The sequence below is a fragment of the Apium graveolens genome, chromosome 10 (assembly GCF_009905375.1).
Source record: "Apium graveolens cultivar Ventura chromosome 10, ASM990537v1, whole genome shotgun sequence".
NCBI lineage: Eukaryota > Viridiplantae > Streptophyta > Magnoliopsida > Apiales > Apiaceae > Apium > Apium graveolens.
The window spans coordinates 78,745,150-78,763,581 of NC_133656.1; the positions used below are offsets into that span (position 1 = coordinate 78,745,150).

At 36.3% G+C, this 18,432-nt stretch overlaps 1 protein-coding gene across 1 annotated transcript; it reads left to right on the forward strand.

The window, feature by feature from the left end:
- Window positions 1-8,058: 8,058 nt before the first annotated feature.
- LOC141690692 (uncharacterized) lies at window positions 8,059-8,658 on the forward strand. The gene has a single exon (XM_074495468.1). The coding sequence runs from the start codon at window positions 8,059-8,061 to the stop codon at window positions 8,656-8,658; it is 600 nt and encodes a 199-aa protein (XP_074351569.1).
- The last annotated feature ends 9,774 nt before the right edge of the window (window positions 8,659-18,432 follow it).

The following is an 18,432-nucleotide window of genomic DNA, read 5'->3' on the forward strand; positions in this document are numbered from 1 at the left end:
GCCATCATTAGGCCATTCTTAGCATTGATACTAGGGAGTTTTTGGGAGATTTTGCAAGATATAGTTCGAAGGTTCAGAGTTAAAAGAGTATAAAGTGAGTTTAAATCAGGGCAGTTTGAGTGTCACTAGGACAGGGAAGAGCCATATTTGAGAATAGGCCCTAGGAGGCCTAGGTTGAGCCTTGGTGTCATTACAAGTGCAAAAGTTATATTTAGAACCTGAGATTCCATTGTAGTAATATAAGTGTCAAATCTTGATTAGAAGAGAGATCATTATCACTTAGTACCATTCGGTGTCACCTAATAGTTGCACTGAGGAACACATTGTCCTTGCACTTTGATTTCACATTCTTAGAAGTGAGGCCTGAGTTGACCATTGAGTCTAGTTGTTAGTAAGAGGTCAGAAGAAGGTTAGGCCATAGGTGTGGCTAAGTGAAATGGAGTTTGGCTAGTAAAGGCACTTCAAAACTTGGAGAGCTAGTTGGGTTGCACTAGACTAGTCGAGCACTTCGAGTCATTGTGTTGGTGGGGTGAGATCATTCGATACTTATTAGTGCACTATGTTTAAATAATATATTATGTGATTAAATGTGTTATGTGCTCCTAAATGATTACTTGGGACATGGTGCTATTATGTGTATACTAGGAGTTGAACGTGTAAGTAGTCCTACGTGCCACTATGATTTGAATTTTCTAACTAGGATGGAGATTTTGTGAGAGTGTATCTTGATGAGGTCTAATATTTTGTGTAGTCTCAGGAGAAGATAGTAGGCTTGCCTCAAATTCGAGTAGTGCTCCCGAGAGTTAGTCTAGTCTTCTTAAGGCAAGTTTTTTTGCCCTCACTTGTCGTTCTAGTGATGATTTCCTTAAATTATATATTGCAAGTGTCCTTTGACCATCTCGAGATATATATTGGGAAGTATTCTGAACTATTAAGATGTGTTGCAAGTATTCCGAACCACTCCTTTGATTTATGATAGCATGCTCGTATAATGTTCAGTAATAATTCTGTCACCATGATTCATCATTACAAATACTCTGATTTTAGATTGAGATATTGCAAATGCTATGTCATGCTTACGACTATTGGACTTGCTTTAAGTCTATGTATGCGCTTATAAAATCTTACCCTTATCACTAGTTTGTTCCAATTCGACCTAATACCTACCTTTGACTTAAACCGAATGTCTTAGCCATTTCGAGATACCCTTATAAACTAAAATACTTCAATTTCCTTGATTGTGTAATCTCTCTTGATTAACCGCTATTCCTTTTCACTCTCACACCTCTAAGTTACTAACACTTTACATAAATCCTTATAATCATACCCAATCTTTATCACTAGATATATGCCATATATAACCCTCAAAATTTGAGATCTCAATCTTGTCGAATAACATTATGATTCTTTTTCAATACTTTCTTTCTTGGTTGTCAAACCATTGTTGTCCATCTTTGAAAACCCTGCTAGTGAGAAGTCACATAATTTTGATAAGAGTTTCATAACTCGAATCCTTGATTGATGATTTAAACCCCTTTGTTTAGATCTTTGTAAAGTTCTCCTTGGTATCAGTTTTATAAAAGATAATTGCTCTTTAAATAAAGGAATATTTTCTTGAGATTGGTGAATTGGACTAAGACGCAAATCCCTTTCAAACTTATTATATTAGGCTTAAAAGATGCCTAGAGATCCCATTAAATTTTTAGAACCCAGCGAGGTTCGGTATTACTTCGCGGTTGATCACCGGCTGTATTCCGTAGCGTCATAAAATGATTTTGAACAATGATTTGGTTACAAATGTTTTGACTTGAATAATGATGCCATACACCTTAATTTCCAGTTATAAATTGCTATGATGTTAAATTATGTCTTATGATATACCTTGCTGAGCATTTGGCTCACTTCTTACTTTTCATTCATAATATTTCAGCTAGCAAGTATGGTTAGATTCAAGCAGACCGCTCGTAAGTCTACCATGGAGATGCTGAGGCTTATGTGAGAGCTCAGGTAGTTTAGTTGGCATTTATGTGAGGACCGGTAGCTTTATATATATATAAGTTGTAATAGTTGTAGTGTTGGACTGTTGAAACACTGAACCTTTGCGATCTTGGATTATGTTGTTAACAGTCGTTTGTAATAACTTTATATTGTTAGTTATATTTTGTTAGTTTATTTTGGGGCTGTGACAGGTTTTGCTATTAGAGCTAAGGTTTAGAGTCCCTAAACAGTCCACATAGGTTTTAGGATATATATATAGGAAATACGAGAGTGTAAGTAAATATTATTCGAGTAAGTCCTTTGTATTTTCCTTCGTATATATTATTTCTCAGCAAAGGATGCATTCTTCTTCGTCCTCGGTGCCATCTGACACTATAGCATTGTCCGTGTACTCTGACTTGAGGCTCCAGTTTGATAGGCTCCAAGGGAAGTACGACCGACTTATGGAGCAACTGGATGTAGCTTTTTAGGATGATACTCGGCTTAAGGAGGAACCTAAGGCACAGTTGATTGCGAGACTCGATTCCTTGACGCAGTTTGTTAATACTAAGCTCGGGGAGATGCCAGCACACCATGACCGCAGTAGCCAGTACACCATCCAGATGGTAGTAGATGAACTTCAGGACATTGTGAAGGTACTTCAGGGAGAGCAGTGGGAAGAGATTCCGATAGCTCGAGATGTTAACGAAGAGACCTAGGCAGATGACTGGTAGGCTGAATTAGGAGCCAGACTTCCTATTCCCTTTCCAGTTGGCTATCCTTTATGTCGATTGTATTTCCCAAACTATGTAGTTTCTCTATTTCCTTTCAGAACTATGATGTCGTTGACCTTTAAAAATTCGAACTTTATTTGCTTGCGTTGTAAGATAAACCTTGTTTTTATAATTAATATGCAATCATTTCATTTCATTATCGTTTCGTTATCGTTTCATTTCGGCTTTGCTTTCATTTTTAGAACTGTGTAATATCCCATATTTTCAAATATTATTATTATAATTATTTGGAATTATTTATGTAATTTTATATGAATTTTAGTGAATTATCTGGTAATTGGAGTTGATGCTTTAAATGTTTATATATGATATTCTTTGAGTATGTTAATTTTTATAGATCCAGAATAAAATATAGATAATTATGGTATTTTCTGGTAATTTTTGGATTGTTATATGATTTTATAATGATTTATGTATTATTAATTATTTTCTGAATAATTACAAAATTATTTTATAAAGCCGGGAATCGTCCGACTTCAACTATTTTTGAGTTTTTACAGCCCAAAACTCTTTCGAAAACTCCTTCCTAACTTAATATGGTAATTCCGGACATTTTCCGTGTTTTGACTTTTTCGATCCGGATTACGGTTTGACCCGTGCACGGCCCGGCGCGAGATTTTCGATACGATAGTTATTTTGATAAATCAATAAAACCCGAATTCTCGAGAGACGGGATATTTTACATTATTTTAGTATAAAGTGTTTTATAAGAAGCCCGATTTTGATGATTATCCAAAATTGATACCAAATTATATCGTTATATAGTTACTTAGCGGCTAAGTAACCTATTTTCGGTTCCAATATGATCCAATGAGATACTTGTTACGTGTTTAAGAAGCATTTATATGAATCGATCCGTAATTTGGATGTGTGTTTATTTGCATTATTCGTTTTATCTCGTTTTATGTGTGCTAAATGTATTTTATGTGTTTTCGGGACTTTCTTTTTATTTAGGAATCGTCCCCGTTTTCAAAAATCAACGGACCGGGACCCATCAGGACGTCAAAGCCCTCAAAATTCACGTTTTTAATTTTAGAAAGTTATTCGTATTTCAAATACCTCGTATTTTTATATTTTTGAATTATTCGCAATATTTGGGAAATTTTGATACAAATTTTATATTTTATCGCTTTTAAAATTATTCCCCGTAATAATTATTTTCGGGCTTAATTATTTTAATTATGGGAATAAAACACCCTTAATTAATTTTAGGGGTATTTATTTTCCAAAAATATAAATAGCCTAAATGATTATTAAATTTCTTTTTATTTTAATTAAAAACAAAAGCTCAAGAACACCATTCTGGGGGTGTGATTTTGTTCATCATCTTTATCATCAGATTTTGGGAGATTTAACAAACCGTTTTCGACGATTCTTAGACCAAATCAAAGCCAGTGATTCAAGGAATCTTTTGGTACCAAGAACTCGACCTAAGGTCCATTATTTTGTAATTTCATTTTTCTTCATAATGAACTCGAATTGGGTTTGTGATTTTGGATGAATTTTGGGTGTTTATGCTGTTAAGTAATAGTTTCAAAATGATTCCAGGGATCGATTTAGATAGTCTTTGTTGATGTTTTAGTCTGGAAATGAATAAGACGAGTTTTAGTTTTAAATCCGTTTTTGTTTTTGATTTTCTGTGATATTCTTATTTTGATTGTGAGGTTTGATTACATGTGTAGTTTGTAATCGTTCTTGGCTTTATTTTGACACTGGAATCATCGTATTTGGTTAAGGATTAAGCCATTTGAGTTCTTGGCTGGAAAGCTTCGAGCTTTTACCGGATTTTTAGTTTGTTTTGTCGGAATTGATGCGTTAGGCATCGTCTGTTGTTGTCGTTTTTGTTTCTGAGTTTCTGAGTTCAAATAGAACGAAACCCAGCTGAGAAACGAGGACGAGGGAGTTGTTTTGATGGTGTTTAGAGCTCGCCGGAGTCCGGCAGAGCCCACCGGATTCTGGGTTCAATCCCAGTTTCCGGCCGGCTTGGACCCGACCCGGCAGCATTCTTCAGGACCCGTTTTGGTTTTAAATCGACCCGGTTTTAATCTTTTCTTCCCCAATTCTGTTTTCCATAATGTGTTTCTGAAATTCTGATTTAAAAGTAATTCAAAAATCCTATTTTTAATTTCTAAAAAATCATTTTTATTTTGAAAATCATTATTTTAATTCTGAAAATTTATTTTTAATTCAAAAATAAATCCAAATTATTTAATTAATTAATTTTAGTTGATAATTAATTATTTAATTAGTCAATTAATTTAAATATTAATTGATTAATTAATTTAATTAGTTGATAATTAATTTTAATTGATAATTTAATTAGATTTAATTATTTATTTTGATTTAAAAATTCCAAAAAATAGTTTCGAGCTTTAAAATATTATTTTAAAATTATTTTCAAGGATCGATAATTCTTATAAAATTATTTTCAGGTGTTCGAGCCCTATTATTTAATTATTGAATGATTCGGAGACCCGTTTTAATTCCGAAAAATGTTCAAAAATTCATATTAAATCAACCGTTCGTCCGTTTAATACGAAACGAACGCGTACAGACTCAAAAAATATTCCGCTTTCATTAAAAATACGTTCGAGACCTAAATTCTTTTGTTTCAAAAGGTCACTTATTTTACGAATCATTCCGAGTCAATTTTTTATCGATAAATCATATTTTTGACCCGATTTCAGTTTTAAACGTACCAAGTCGAACCTTTTGACGAACCGAGTCATATGAGATATGAATTATGTGATACATGAGTTATGTGATTATGTGTGTATGTAGATGAAGAGCCCTGTGATTGTCTGTTATATTTATGTATGGGCTATCGTATTGGTAGACGATAGACTTTTGACGCGCAGTTCGTCGAGTGATTATCGATTAGACGATTAAAGCTATATCTTTTGATTATAGATACGGATCGTTCGAGCAATCAGGACCAGATGAAGTGGATAAAGGCTAGAGTTGAATAGTATGGAATATTGAGGTTGCAACACTGCATGGGCAGCAGGCCAAATGATTAGTAAAATAAAGACGGTGATGTTTTGAGACAGAATGTTAGAATAGATGCGTCTTTACGAGTGTGACTAACTACTAAATTCTAAAGGCAAGTATCCCCATCATCACTTATTGTTCAAGTGATATTTATTTTAAATCTTTTCATTCAAGTATTGCTTTCCCTATTCAATTTGTAATAGATAAATGTTTTACATATCGCTGAATTAAATGATTCTGTTTATGCAAGTATTCTTCTGATATTCTATATTCAGAATAGCTAAGTGATTTTACTTATCAAATTACTGGATTTATAAATGTTTTGGATTTTGAGAAAGATGATTTTTTTGCGAGTATTCCTGCCCAAGTGAATGGGGGAATAAAATTGTTTAGGATATCGAATGATTCGGCTCCTTTTTTAATAAAAAGGTTTTTAAGATTGGAATGGTTACTGGTTACAACGTAGGTGATCGAGATATCGGTCCAGCTGTAATATCTTTCAAGGCTTGTTATGCCTTTTCTGGCGCCCTATAGGTACCTTATGGTTGCGGGATACGGGTAGTACCTATATTTACGGTATGGATGCGGGATACCGGTGTTGTTTCGTGACTGATCATCGGGAACAACATGAAATATTATTGGTTCCAATCTAAAATATGGTTTTCTAAATTTTTTTGATAATCATAGAACAAATGATTTATCAACTGATTCTGTTTTGGATTAAAAGTCAATTGCGGTTTTGATTCTGATTTATACTGATACTTACGTTGTTGTTAAATATCAAAGGTGGTATTAGTATAGATGATTGATGTTGACTTCAGTATGGGATGTTGTGAGCATCAAAGTTCGTATTGATATCTAATTTGATATGACAACAAAATAAGTATTAATATCAAGAGTTCGATTTTGAGTAAAGTTTATAATTCAATCCATAATCATTGTTTCTTGTTATTGTGGTTTACGATATTTCCGTAAACACTGTTTTACGAGTTTTATTCTCGTCAAGATTCAAAGTATTGCTGAAGCATTTTGCTCAAAAGTATCAAAATGGTTTTGAATACAATTAAGGAATCAATTATGGGATTCCTCAACTAAAATTTTATGATTAGCAATTATGATTTTTAAATGTTCTGCGCTGATGCAAATGTCGGTTTTATATCAAAACGACCCTATATTCGCTATAATGATCTTGCTGAGCATTTCTTTCGCTCATACTTGCCTGTTTTTAAATTTAACCTCCAATGAGGATTAGCTTGCTGTTTAGCCGCGTAATTTGAGGAAGCAAAGATGAAGCTTTGGAAGATGGTTGGTCCAGGGTTTGTGGACTAGTGTAAGTTTTATTGTATAAAGTTGTTTATATTATATTATAGTTGTATATTTTAATTGGGCCTAGTATACTTCTTTTCGAAGTTATACTAGGGGGTTTGGCTTTGAGATTGAGAATTGTTGAAAAGAGTTTCAAAAAAAAGTGAAAAATTTATTTGTGGAATTTGGATATCTTGTTTCTAGAACTATAACCTTAAAAGATCTTGGATTAGTTTGGGGTCATAAATGATAAATATCTTCCGCTGGCATTTGTTTATTAATTAAACAGGTTAATTTGGATTGAAGTTTTATAGTGACGACCAAATCCTCTGACCCCGGATTTGGGGGCGTTATAAATTGTATATCACCTCATTTGCTAATAATTGAAATCCGAATGCATGTGACGCACTTGATTTCGTAGCACTTTGGCTTTGAAATGATTTCCATAGTCCTAATTATTTTGTTAAACCTGTTATTTCAGAATCATGCTGGTGATTATCACAATTGTTCCAAGCTTACTTATGCACTTCCGTTGTCCAAATTTTACCTATCTTTTTCTGCTTTCCTGCTTGTAATCATATATAACTTTGTTAAAATCTAAAATCATGTGATCAAATTTACCATGTGATAATCTAGCTTTGAAATATATGTCATAATCATACCTGCTTGTTACCAATTTTGTTTTCGGAAATATGCCTCCTAAAAAGATAAAGAAAACCAGTACTGCTTCTGCAACCAACCCCAATATCCTTCAAATATTGGAAACTCTGCAACAAAAAACTAATGCAATTGCTCAGCAACAACAAACCCTTCAACAATAATTCCAACAACAATAATTTCAAAACCAAGAGAATCATGATCAACACCAACATCTACCAGATCCCCAGAGCCACCTCAATAAATTGTGACTTTCAAAACTTTCCAGAATATGAACCCTCCTGCTTTTCATGATACCACTGATCCAGTAGTAGCCAACACTTGTATAAGAGAAATGGAAAGGTCTTTTGAATTGGTTCGATTAGGGGAAGAACAGAAGACTGCGTATGTCGTGTATTTCTTAAAAGGGGAAGCAATTTATTGGTGGGACTCAGTCAAAGCTTTCGAAGAAGTTCAACCGGTTACTTGGACTAGGTTCAAGGAGTTATTTTTGGAAAAATATTACCCTCAGTTTATGCAGAAACAGATGGAGATGAAATTCATGGAATTAAAACAGGGAAGTATGACCTTCTTGGAATATGAGAAGAAGTTTACAGAATTGTCAAGATTTGTGACTAAGTATGTGAATTCTGATGAAGAAAAGGCTCAGGGGTTTCAACAATGGCTCAAATATTGGATTCGAGATAGAGTGTCGATGTTTGAGATTGGTACCTACGCTGGGGTAGTTCAGAAGGTAGCATTGATTGAAAGTAATGGAGCACAATCCAGAAAGGAAAGAGATATTAAGAAGAGGAAAGTTGTTCATCATAAGGAGAGGTCAGAATCAGGGTACCGGCAAGATATAAGTGTGAAGAGAATTGGATTCCAGAAAGGGTGGAATGCACAGAATAAAGGGAAAGTGAACAAGAGACAAGACAATAAAGGAAGCCATTAGCAGAATCAGGGTCAAGCGAATGATGACAAACAACCAAGGGCCGGATGTAGGTATTGTGAGAATAAGCATTCGAGAATTTGTAACAAGCTCATCATGACATGTTATTAATGTATTCAGAAGGGACATTTGGCCAATGAGTGTATGGTACAGAAACCTGGAGTAACATGCTACAAGTGCGGAAAAGTTGGACATATCGCCAAGGAGTGCATGTCAACCTGATTAATCAAAAGTATGATGAATATAGCAAGCACTAGCATTGCAGCACCACCAGAAATGTTGGCATTACCTCCACCACCTACAGTGACTCCACAAGCATCATCAAGGACTTTAATCTGAAGATAAAGGATGTTGTTCAGAATTTTGAGGTGATAGCAGGTAAGCTTTTGATAAATCATGTTGAAGATAAAGTATTGATTGATTCAGGAGCTACAAAGTCTTTTATATCAGAAACTTTTGCTAATAGACTAAACTGTGATAAGAAGAATATGAGTGAAGCGATGAACATAGTAATTTCCAATCAAGAAAAGATACGTGTGAGTCAATTTTTCCCTCAATGTGAGATTGACATCTCTGGGCATAAGTTTTCGGTCGACTTGATACTCAAGTTAGGGGAGTTTGACATAATATTAGGAATGGATTTGTTATGAAAGAATAATGCTCAGATAGATTATAGATCTAAGACGGTCTATCTTCGAGCAAAGAAAGAGAGTAAAGTGATATTTAAGGGCTAGAAGCAAGAGCAGTTATTTCTCACCACTATTCAAGCCAACAAGCTACTTAGGAAATGATATGAAGCATATTTAGCCTATGTAGTAGATTCAGAGAAGGAAGTTCCTAGCATGGAGGAGATTTCAGTAGTCAAAGAGTTCCCCGATGTGTTTCCGTAGGAATTACCAGGACTACTGCCAGATCAACAGATTGAGTTTGAGATTAATCTTGCCCCAGGCACTGAACCCGTTTCGAAGGCACCTTATAGAATGGCACCAGCAGAGATGAAGGAGTTAGCGAGTTAGATACAAGAACTTTTGGATAAAGGAGTCATAAGGCCAAGTACGTCGCCATGGGGAGCGCCAGTTCTTTTCGTAAAGAAGAAAGACGGAAGCATGAGACTCCGTATCAATTAACGGGAGTTGAACAAAATGACGATTAAGAATCGATATCCGTTGCCAAGAATAGATGTTTTATTTGACCAACTGAAAGGAGCAAAGTGTTTTTCGAAGATTGATTTAAGGTCGGGATACCACCAATTAAAGATTAAACCAGAAGACATCCCGAAGACGGTATTTCGGACGAGATATGAACATTATGAGTTTTTAGTAATGCCTTTCGGATTAACAAATTCCCCTACAGCTTTTATGGACTTAATGAATCGAGTTTTCAAGAAATACTTGGACCAGTTTATTTTGGTATTCATTGATGATATTCTAATATATTTGAAGACGGGAGAAGAGCACGAGCAACACTTGTGGATAGTTTTGGAGATTCTTAAACAAGAGAAGTTGTATGAAAATTTCTCAACCTGTGAGTTTTGGTTAAAAGAAGTTAAATTTTTAGGGCATATAATTGGAAGCGAAGGAATTAGGGTGGACCCCTCAAAGATTGAAGCGATTATGAGTTGGGAGAGACCAAAGACTTCTACAGAAGTAAGAAGTTTTCTAGGATTGGCTGGATACTACAGAAGGTTCGTAAAGGATTTCTCAAAGATCGCTACGCCGTTGACCAAGTTGACAAGAAAGAATCATAAGTTTGAATGGAATATGGAATGTGAAGGAAGCTTTCAAGAATTAAAACATAAATTGGTTACCGCGCCAGTATTGGTACTACCCAACGAAAAAGGAGATTTTGTGATATATAGAGATGCTTCACATAAAGGACTAGGCTGTGTGCTAATGCAACACAATAAGGTGATTGCATATGCATCACGACAGCTTAAATCTCATGAATTGAAATACACAACCCAAGATCTGGAATTGGCAGCCATAGTGTTCGCACTCAAGATATAGAGACATTACCTGCACGGGGAGAAGTGTGAAATCTTCACGGATCATAAAAGCCTGAAGTATATATTCACCCAGAAGGAACTCAACATGAGACAACGGAGATGGTTGGAGATAATCAAGGATTATGACGGTTCGATACATTACCATCCAGGAAAGGCGAATGTGGTAGCCGATGCCTTGAGTAGAAAGGAAAGGTTAAATACGATAACCATGCCAAGGGAATTATCTGAGGAGATTGAAAGATTTGAGTTAGAACTCTGTGTTTACGGGACGTCGAAAGAGATTTGTCACGTCATGATTTTTAGCCAGAACTATTGTAGAAGATAAAAAAAATTCAAGAACAAGTGATGAGTCGAGAGAATAATCAATTAACGGGGGAAGAGATATGTACGAAAAAGGATGAGCAAGGAATATTAAGATTTGCATCAAGGATTTGGATCCCTCAAGCAACTGAATTGAAGAACGAGGTACTACACGAAGCACACAACTCGAAATTTTTGATTCACCCGGGGAGCACAAAGATGTACCAAGATTTGAAAAAGAAATTTTGGTGGCCAAACATGAAAAGAGAAATTGTAGAATGGGTCTTTAAATGTTATATTTGTCAAAGAGTAAAAGCGGAACATCAAACACTGAGTGGGTTGATTCAGCCACTGAAGATTCCTGAGCGGAAATGAGAAAATATTTCCATGAACTTCATAGTAGGATTGCCTCAAAAAAATCCGGACACGACGCCATATGGGTTATAATTGATCGCCTTACGAAATTGGCACATTTCTTACCCATCAACGAGAAGACTTCATTGGATATGTTGGTTCATATGTACGTGCATGAAATTGTGTTACGACATGGCGTACCGGTATCGATAATTTCAGATTGAGATCCATGATTCAATTCGAGATTTTGGAGACTATTTCAGGAAAGTTTGGGCACAAAGCTAAATATGAGCACCGCATATCATCCACAGACGGATGGTCAAAGTGAGCGAACTATACAAACAATTGAAGACATGTTGCGCAGCTGTTCAATCGATTTCGCTGGAAGTTGGGATGATCACTTACCACTCGTAGAGTTCTCATACAACAACAGTTACCACTCCAGCATCAGAATGCCTCCATATGAAGCTTTATACGGAAGAAAGTGCAGATCTCTGAGAAATTGGGACGAGGTAGGAGAAGGAAAAGTTCTCGGCCCTGAATTGGTTCAGCAAATGAAGGAAACAGTCGCCTTAATTCGGAAGAGACTAATTATTGCTCAAGACAGACAAAGGAAGTGCGCTGATCCTGCCCGAAAGGATGTGAGTTTCCAAGTGGGTGAAGCTGTATTTCTGATTGGGAAAAAGGAGAAATTGGCACCGCATTATATTGGTCCTTTTGAAATTCTAAATCAAGTAGAAAAATTAGCCTATGAGTTGGCTCTACCACCTCAATATCAGCATGTTCAAAATGTATTCCACGTGTATTTGCTCAAAAAGTATAATCCGGATGTTAATCATGTGATAAAGTATGAGCCGTTAGAAATTTAAAAAGATTTGTCTTACGTGGAGCAACCTGTCAAGATACTCGACTAGAAAGAGAGAAGTCTTAGAAATAAGTCAGTAAAAATGGTAAAAGTGCTTTGGAGGAATCCCAAGGTTCAAGAATCGACATGGGAGCTAGAGTCTGATATGCGTAATCAGTATCCTCACTTATTCTCCTAGATTCCGAGGACAGAATCCTTTAAGAGGGAGAGGATAATACAACCGGTATATTCTCAGTTGAATTATGTGTATATATGTTTATATATATATCAAAAGCAAGTCAATTATGTGCTTGTATGAGTCATCAGGGTCATATTTTGTGAGTTGTAAATTAAATAATTATTTGGAAAAAATTTTGAGAAAAGAAATGCCTTTATTTGAGTAATTTGTGGTATATTATTAAAGATATTAGTTTATGAAAATTCTTTATATAAAAACTTGTTTCCTTTAAATTTTTGAAAGTAATCTCAAAAAGTTTCTAAAATCCTAAACTATTTTATGGTACGACTTTTGTTATTTATAGATTTATATTTTTATTTATAAAATTATTTCTCTAAAATGATATTTGATTAATTAGATTAATAATTTTCCATTTACCATGATAACATTGCAGGCAAAAATCCACTCAATTGAAGGGAATGGTATTGTTATCAAATCCAACCCCACTAACTTAACTTTAGCTAGTCAATTCCTAAGTTGCCCTTGCATGCAAACCTTGTTAGTTCTAGAAGAGGGATAAAAATGTAAATTCTTATTCCACTATAATCAAACCACCACCATATCATCACTTTGTGTCATTTCACCACTTACACACACCATCTCACCCTCCTCCCTCCTCTTTTCTCTCTCTCTCTCTCTCGGCCGAAGTCAAGCCCCCTGTTCATTTTCTTTCATCTTTTCTTCAAACATTCTTGCAAGAAATCATCCTCAAAGCTTTGATCACTTGTTTAGTAAGTTAAATATTAAGTGCACTACTTGGTTTAAGCTTGCATGTTGAGTTTTGAGTAAGCCTAATGTTGAAAACCTTGATTCTTATGAGTTTAAGGTTCAAAACAAAGGCAAAGCATCAAGAATGGAAATGATTAATGGTTGAGGGACTTTCTTGCCATTTTGTATGATCATTTCACTCCTTTTCATTCGGCAATGACTCTTTAAGAGCCGAATGGAGTAGAGTTTTGTGTTCTTTTTTTGTGATTAAATGCTATGTGAAGAAGTCTTGATTGCATGTTGCTATAAAGCTAAACTTTTGGTGGATCATGATCTTTAAAACCCTTGAATGTCATGAAATACTTGGGATATAGTATGTTAAATGATTGCATATTGAATTTACACTCAAAACCTTAGAGTACTAGGAGGGCATGTTAAAAACTAGACTATATACTTGATTGTGGCCTTAAATTCGATTATATGCCCTTGGTTATAACTTGATTTGCTAAAAAATGTGTATACTTTTCTTGAAAAGTGCTTTATTATAACAATATATATTTTGTACAGTGGGTTAATGAGTATATTCAATTGGTATTGCGTTTGCATGTTGTTATAGATATTCATTTTGTGCATGAGTACTCGAAAATGTGATTTAAGTGTTAGACTTGCTACTTTATTTGTATAATTTGGTCATGGTACATTAGGGTATGAATGATCTCCACCAAGTGTTAGTGCGTTAGATGAGAGTATTAGGATAGTAATTATGCTTGGTTAAATATTGGGTTCATGGTTTATAAGTGGGAGTTAAGGTGGAAGGGTTAGTATAAGGTTTGTCTTTTTCCAGAATTTTGCACTAGTTTGTAGGAGAGTTTTGAATGGGAATTTGTTGGGAATTTGGAGGCCCAAGCCACCAGAAGTTAGGAACTGACCTATAGTTGATCCCAGAAGCTTTAAATGTAATAAATCAACTCATTTAGTTAGGTGCACAAGTCGAATCATGACTTCTGGTCAGAACAAAGACAGTTTAAGTTAGGAGCACCTTTAAGCTTAGAAAGTGGTGTCATTTGTAGGATCTCATTAGGCCCTGCTTAGAATTAATTCTAGGGATTTTGGGGAAGGTTTTTCAAGCCATAGTTAGAAGGTTTAGAGTTAAAACAAAGAGTATAAAGTGAGTTCAAATCAGGGTAGTTTGAGTGTCACTAGGAGAGGGGAGAGTCATCTTTGAGAATAGGCCCAAGGAGGCCTAAGTTGAGCCTTGGTGTCATTCCAAGTGCAAAAGTTAGATTTAGGACTTAAGATTCCATTTTAGTAATTTGAGTGTCAAACCTTTAGTGTAATAGGAGAGGGGAGAGTCATCTGTGAGAATAGGCCCAAGGAGGCCTAAGTTGAGCCTATGTGTCATTCCAAGTGCAAAAGTTAGATTTAGAACCTGAGATTCCATTTTAGTAATTTGAGTGTCAAACCTTTAGTGTAAGGGGGATCATTGTCACTTAGTACCATTCGGTGTCACCTAATAGTTGCACTTATGAACACATTATCCTTGCACTTTGATTTTGCATTCTTTGAGGTGAGGCCTGAGTTGACCATTGAGTCTAATTGTTACTAAGAGGTCATAAGAAGGTTAGGCCATAGGTGTGGCTAAGTGAAATTGAGTTTTTCTAGTAAAGGCTCTTCAAAACTTGGAGAGCTAGTTGGGTTGCACTATACTAGTCGAGCACTTTGAGTCATTATGTTGGTGGGGTGAGATCATTCGATACTTGTTAGTGCACTATATTTAAATAATTTATTATGTGATTATGTGCATTATGTGCTCCTAAATGACTACTTAGGACATGATGCTATTATGTGTATACTAGGAGTCGAACGTGTAAGTAGGCCTAAGTGCCACTATGATTTGAATTTTCTAACTAGGATGAAGATTTTGTGAGAGTGTATCTTGATGAGGTCTAATATTTTGTGTAGGCTCAGGAGAAGATAGTAAGCTTGCCGTCAAAGTTGAGTAGTGCTCCCGGTTGCTTCCACGATCTAGACGAGAGTTAGTCTAGCCTTTTTAAGGCAAGTGTTTTTGCCCTCGCTTATCGTTCTAGTGATGTTTTCCTTAAATTATATATTGCAAGTGTTCTGAACCACTCCTTTGATTTATGATAGCATGCTCGTATAATGTTCAGTAATATTTCTGTCACCATGATTCATCGTTACAAATATTCTGATTTTGGATTGAGATATTGCAAATGATATGTCGTGCTTACGACTATTGGAATTGCTTCAATTCGACCTAATACCTACCTTTGACTTAAACCGAATATCTTGGCCATGTCGTGATACCCTTATAGACTAAAATACTTCAATTTCCTTGATTGTGTAATCTCTCTTGATTAACCGCTATTCCTTTTCACTCTCACACCTCTAAGTTATCAACACTTTACATAAATCCTTATAATCATACCCAATCTTTGTCACTAGATATATGCCATATATAACCCTCAAAATTTGAGATCTCTATCTTGTGGAATAACATTATGATTCTTTTTCAATACTTTCTTCCCTGGTTGTCAAACCATTGTTGTCCATCTTTGAAAACCCTGCTAGTGAGAAGTCACATAATTTTGATAAGAGTTTCATAACTCGAATCCTTGATTGATGATTTAAACCCTTTTGTTTAGATCTTTGTAAAGTTCTCCTTGGTATTAGTTTTATAAAAGATAATTGCTCTTTAAAGAAAGGAATATTTTCTTGAGATTGGTGAATTGGACTAAGACGCAAATCACTTTCAAACTTATTATATTAGGCTTCAAAGATGCCTAGGGATCCCATTAAATTATTTAGAACCCAGCGAGGTTCCGTATTACTTCGCGGCTGATCACCGGCTGTATTCCGTAGCGTCATAAAATGATTTTGAACAATGATTTGGTTATAAATGTTTTGACTTGAATAATGATGCCATACACCTTAATTTCCAGTTATAAATTGCTATGATTTTAAATTATGTTTTATGATATACCTTGCTGAGCATTTGGCTCACTTCTTGCTTTTCATTCATAATATTTCAGCTAGCAAGTATGGTTAGATTCAAGCAGACTACTCATAAGTCTACCGGTGGAGATGCTGAGGCTTATGTGAGAGCTCAGGTAGTTTAGTTGGCATTTGTGTGAGGAACGGTAGCTTTATATATATAAGTTATAATAGTTATAGTGTTGGACTGTTCAAACACTAAACCTTTGCGATCTTGGATTATGTTGTTAACAGATGTTTGTAATAACTTTATGTTGTTAGTTATTGATAGGGATAAATAAATCCTGATTATATAATTAAATATTACAGTAATTATAAATGGTTTGGGATGCAAGGCCCAATAAGAAGATGTATGACATTCAGACCAAAAAGGTCAACACATTGATCAGGCTTGATGGACCAGATCAGGCCTGATGGAACAAAAAAGGCCCAAAAACCCTGAATATTAATTAATTTCATAATTAATTAATAAGGGAAAAATAAGCTATTGAGAAGAGTCCCGATAAGGATATAAATCCTTGCAGATTAGCTTCAGAGGGACCTAAAATGATAAGGAATCAGTTTCCTACTATTTAGGACTCCAAAGTCCATTCTAATTATGAGACTTGCCCACCAGGTCTCCTATATCAAGTCCAATTCAAGGACCACCAGCATCTATATAAGGGGCCTCACCCCACAAATCAGAAATACGTCTTTTGGCTTGATTCTCTAATTCACAGAGATACGTAGGCATCTCGTAAAGGCAGAGTTAAGCTACGAAACACGAGAGCAGCCATTAAAGGCCTTGAGCTCCCGAACCTTAGCAATAAATACAGCAAATAATAACCTTAGTTTTTTATCCATAACATTTGGCGCCGTCTGTGGGAAAGCACAACAATATCCATGGCGAATACATGGAGAACAATTAGAGCCCTTCGAGGAGGAATACCAACGGGGACAACCCAGGTGATTTCTTCAACTGTGGAGGTACCTCCTCATTCAACTTATGCAACCACACAAGGAGAAGCCCAGATAGGGGCAACTGAACCTCAACAGCAAGGGACGATCCCTTCAGTTACTCAAGGTACGAATCCTCAAGTTCAACAAGTACATGCACCTGTGAATTCTCGACCCAACGGGTATGAATATTCAATTGTTGTTACTACTAACCCCCCTTATGGGATGCCCCTTTACCCCGAGGTTGGAGGAAGCGGACATGCTGGGCGAAGTGAAGCACGAGGGCAATCGCCCCCATACATACGAGGTTTGGCTCCTATCCCTGAGGATCAGGAATTTTCTGGTCCTTACACTGAGAGAGACTCTGAATCTTCGGATGATGAAGTAGCCCCAAAAAGTAGACGTGCAGGCAAAAAGCCGATGGTTGATGGTAGCCAATGCCCTCAAAGCACCCAAAGGACGAATCCTCAAGAAGTGCAGGAAAGAATCAGGGCTCACGAGGCTGAGATTCAAAGGTTGAGGCGCGACCTGGAGGCGCACCAGACCACCAGACCCCCAGCACCTCCTAGGGGGAGAAATCCTCCTCCCATCATAGACCTGGAAGGTCCAATGCAGAGAAGGGCTGTTGTCCCAAGGGCTGATCCAAGCAATCTTCTTCCCCTTGGAGATCCTGATGATCCTACTCCACCCTTCACGGAAGATATAATGAATGCCCATATCTCAAGGAAGTTCAAGATGCCAACTATAAAAGCTTATGACGGCACGGAAGATCCCGCTAATCAAGTCAGAACCTTCTCTAATGCACTGTTGTTACAGCCCGTGAATGATGCTATTAAGTGTCGGGCCTTTCCTCAAACCCTGTCGGGTATGGCTCAAAGGTGGTATAGTCGCTTGCCCCCAAACTCTATTGGGTCGTTCAGAGAATTAAGTCAGGCTTTTATTAAGCAATTCATCAGTGGGACAGTTCATGAGAAAAGCTCAGCATCTCTTATGAGCATTGTGCAGGGAACAAAGGAATCCTTAAGAGATTATCTGAATCGTTTCACAAAGGAAGATTTAAAAGTCCCAGACCTTGATGATAAGGTAGCTATGATAGCACTGCAACAAGGAACTAGGGATGAGTTTTTCAAGATGTCCTTGGCCAAACGCCCCCCTGAAAGCATGTTGTAGCTCCAGGATAGGGCAGGGAAGTACATAAAGGTGGAAGAAAGCATGAGGAAGACCGTAGTGAGTAGTGAGCCCACTGGAGGCAAGAAGCGGAAAACTGATCTGGAGTATATCGCTAAGGACAAGTATCCTAGAACCGAGCAAAACCCTGATTTAACCCCCAAGAAGGGAGGGCCTGGGTAAAAGTTCACTGAATACGCTAAGCTGAATGCT

Excerpts from the sequence above, each read along its gene's own strand:
- LOC141690692 (XM_074495468.1), top strand. The coding sequence starts at position 8,059 with ATGGAAAGGTCTTTTGAATTGGTTCGATTAGGGGAAGAACAGAAGACT.